This window comes from Chrysochloris asiatica, unplaced genomic scaffold (genome assembly GCF_000296735.1).
Source record: "Chrysochloris asiatica unplaced genomic scaffold, ChrAsi1.0 scaffold00099, whole genome shotgun sequence".
NCBI lineage: Eukaryota > Metazoa > Chordata > Mammalia > Afrosoricida > Chrysochloridae > Chrysochloris > Chrysochloris asiatica.
This window is the reverse complement of record NW_006408617.1, coordinates 11636571-11640604: the sequence shown is the minus strand read 5'-3', so window position 1 is coordinate 11640604 and position 4034 is coordinate 11636571. Positions and strand designations below refer to the sequence as shown.

Genomic DNA, 4034 nt, shown 5'->3' with positions numbered 1-4034 from the left:
TCGTAAGATTCAATAGTGAATAACTGTTATCATGACTAATTGCAACTGTCACACTTGTAAAGGTAGAAGTTTTGTAACAAAAAAAGGGGAGTGGTTAATCTTACAGTCCAGAAACAGAGGACTCTAGGGCCATCAAGAGAGAAACGCACAAGCAGACTGCGGGACCTTACCCAAAGAAGCAGCAGCACCAGAGATGGAGGCAGAGATGGGGGCATGGAGACAGGGGGAGAGGATTAGGACTCTAGATTCATGGACTAAGAAGAGAAGGACTAAGAACTGGTGGCCAGGAGCAAACTTGCAGAATGTGCCCTTTGGAGATGTAAATTATTATGTATGCCTGAGTGGGTTTTTTTGTTTGTGTGTTTTTTAAAAAGCTAAAGTGGATAGAGGGAAATACTTTTAACTCATGGTATATGGAGGGGATTATAATCAATGTAATGAAACAAATTATATGAATGGCTGAATGTGAAACTGATGATGTGCCCTGTAAACTTTCACTCAATCCACAATAAAAACCTTAAATTAAAAAAAAACTCTTTGCCAGACTTTCTCTAAAGTACAACAGGAATAATAATAATAGTAACAATCTGAGTTGCTGAAGATTAAACATGCTAAATTATATAAAGCAGCTAGAATTTGATCACTCATCAAATTGTTGTTGTTAACTACCATCAAGTTGATTCCAACTCACAGAGACCTTGTACAGGTTTCCAAGGAGCAGCTGGTGGGTTTGAACTGCCAACTTTGTGGGCAGCAGTCCAGTATTTATCCGACAATGCCACACACAAAAGTTTTACTAACACACTGCTGATGAAGCTATTAGAAAATATGCAATCTCATATATTGCTAAATCTTAATGGAGGGCAATCTGGAAATACCAATATTGAGAATTTATCCCCATTCTTGCACAGATGTGAAAAGACAAGTATGCCAGGATTTAAAATTTTCATAATGGAATCCCATGTGTCCAAATAAAGAATGGCAAATTTACGGCATGGGACAGTATGCAGCAGTTGGTTTTTTGTTTTGTCTTTTTTTAACAAAATGAGGTCACTGAAATACTGATACAGAAAGACCTCTAAGAGAAGTATACGGTGCATACAGTATATTACATCTTGTATCCAAAAACTACTGAAAAATTAGAATACATGTTCACCCTTGCATGTGTTTACACTAAGAAACAAACAATAGTGGATAGATGGGATACATAAGGGAAGGATGAATTCAAACGTGTGTCTTTTTATTCAGTCCTGGTATGGTGTTGTAGGCTAATGCACAGGACTGCAAACCACAAGGTCAGTAGTTCAAGCTCACCAGCTGCTACTAAGAAACTCTATACAAGGTCATTATAGGTTGGAACCAACTCGATGGTACTTAACAACAACAATCTTTTTATTGCATTCATTATTTAACTGCATGGATATTTTACCTATTCAAATATCAAATGTTCAAAATATTTTAAAGTTGTATTAGGCATATACTTTAAGCTCTCAAAAGTTAAAAAAGCATTTATTACATTGTTGTTCTTATCAGCAAATTCAAAACACCTTTCTGAAGGCATTTTTCATATTCACTCTATGCAGAAGTCACCTCTCCCTCCTCACTTCCAGACTAATATTTAAAGAATTTATTGTTTTCTGGCCTAGTTTTCGTTTTATTCTAGGTAAACAGCTTATGGGCTAAATCCATGTCATGTTCATTTTTAGTATCTAATAGTATCTAAGGGGCCTTGCTTGCAACATAGTAGTATAAACATTGTGGAATTAACTGTATCATATAATTACTTCAAAAGAAAGCAAAGGTTTCTAAATGGATTATTTAAAAAAAAAAAAAGGTGTCCTGGAGTCTAATTTGACTCACAGCAACCCAGTATGGTGCCACAACAACCCAATATGGTGTAGAATTGGGTTTCCAAGGCAGACTGTCACTTCTTTCTCCCACAGCAGCTAGTGGATTGGAACCACTGACCTTCTGGTTAGCATCTGAGCACTTTAACGACTATGCCACCAAGGCTCCTTAAAGGGATTATATACTCAGAAATTAGAAAACTTGAATTACTGGATTTGCTAATGTTCTTTCAACTACTGCACAACCAAAAACTGCCATCTTTCACTAAGCTTACTCTTTTTTTTTCCAGGATGACACTGACATCGTATCCCAAGACCCTGCAAGTGCCAATTCTCTGACTCTCTGCAACTTCTGAATATTGCCTTTTGTCCTAAATCCCAACACCCTAGGGCATCACTCCTGTCAAAAAAAAAAAAAAAAAAAAAAAAAACATTTGTTGAGCGCCTCCTTTTTCAACAGATGCTCACATTATTAGCCAGTGAACAAAATGTCCTTAACTGGAGAAGATCTATCACTTGATAGCTAATTCGCTGTTTTGTTTGTTCGTCTGGTATGGTGGATATTCTATAACTAACTGCTCAGTAGCCCAATTCTAGATGTCATGCCAGCGCACCAAATACTGCACTGACAGCTCAAATCACTTTTCATTCAGGCCCCTCCCTTTCCCTCCTCCCTCAAATCCAGAGCTCCTTTCCTCGCACAGACAGACACACTGACAGTTTCAGAAGTCCTTCCCACCACCACGACCCCAAGTGTCCTCCTATGCAGTTACAGACCACCCTCCCCCGCCTCCCCGAATCATACCGCGACCCAATTTTCTCCCCAACACCGCCCCCTCCAAGCCAATCTAAGAACCAAGCTGCTTTACAGGCTTTCCCAACAGTAAGTGCACAACTGACAGCTCGGTACCATATTCCCCAAGTATCCTTTCTTCCGCCCTCCCCTCCAACCCCACGCACCAGCTCTTTGCTCGCTATCGCTCACCACCCATGCCCCCTAAGCATGCTCTCCACTCTCCCCTACTCCCCACCCCTTTCCACCAACTGACAGCTCAGTCAACTCCATCCCCATGTGGCTGCACCCTCCCCCACCTCCGTCCCTTGACAACTCAGGGTCGGCTCTCAGTCTCCGACACGTCCCCCGGGACCCTCGCCCGGGGGTCGCTCCACTTCGGAAAAGAGCTCCACTCACCCACTCTCCCGCATCACGTTGCTGTCACCGCAGTCACAGGCGCCCCCGGCCTGGCTGCGAAACATGTTGAAGTCGTGCCCAGTGTGGTCGCCCTGGTGGAAGCACTCGGCGCACAGCGACATGCAGGGGGAGATACCGCAGGTCCGGCAGCGGTAGGCCACGAAGTTGGCAGTCCAGACAAGGCCGCATAGCGCCGCGGGGTCGTAGGCCCGCACCGCCGCGCAGAATTCTTCATAGCCGCCGCCGCCCGCCAGAAGGCACTTACACCACTCCAGGGCCTCCTCCTCGGCCGCCCCCGGACCGCCCCCGCCACCCGCCGCCGCCTCCTCGCCACCCGCCGCCGCGGCAAGCGGCCGTTCAGCGCTCAACACCCGCTCCAGCAGTGCCTGCAGCTCCTCGGCGCCCGCCCGGTTGTCCGGCCGGCTGAGGGCAGCTTTTAGGTGTGCGGCAGTGGCCGCCTTGTCCAGGGCCAGCCCCGGCACGGACAGCTCGGGCTGGGGCGACTGCGGACTCCCGACAGTCGCCGCGGCTGCGGCCGCCGCCGCCGCCGCCGCCATGATGAGAGCTCAGAATTTAGAGAGCCCAAGACTTACGGCTCCTCCCGGGAGGGTGGGAGAATTGACTGCTGCGATTGCTCGGCCCGCCCAACTCTCGCGATACCCCGGAGAACCTCAACCCGCGTCCCCGCCCCTGCACACGCCCCATCAGGCTGCTGTGCTGTCTCCCCGCTGCTTTCTTCTGGACTCCTCCTCCTCACCTCCTTTCCTTCCTTCCCCTCTTGGCTCTCAGGTCTAAAGTTCTCAGAAAGTTAAGAGCTAAGCGGCACACCTTAAAGAAAATTCTTAATATGCACAAGTTGTTTATTTGCCTGGGCCATTGGCAAATAATTGTGGGCAACTGGATCTCGTTTTGAGATGTAGATTTCCCACTTTTGTCACATAGTTCAAAACCTGCATTACTACTGAATTACTATTATTATTGAAGCAGCCTCCTAA

The 4034-nt window shown here is 46.2% G+C and overlaps 1 protein-coding gene across 1 annotated transcript in view; it reads right to left on the bottom strand.

The window, feature by feature from the left end:
- Positions 1 to 3596, bottom strand: part of UBR3 (ubiquitin protein ligase E3 component n-recognin 3 (putative)) — a 247525-nt gene extending 243929 nt beyond the window's left edge. The window contains exon 1 of the mRNA XM_006867038.1: positions 3040 to 3596. Coding sequence (XP_006867100.1) covers positions 3040 to 3596 — 557 coding nt within the window. The remainder of the gene's footprint in view (positions 1 to 3039) is intronic.
- Positions 3597 to 4034: the final 438 nt, after the last annotated feature.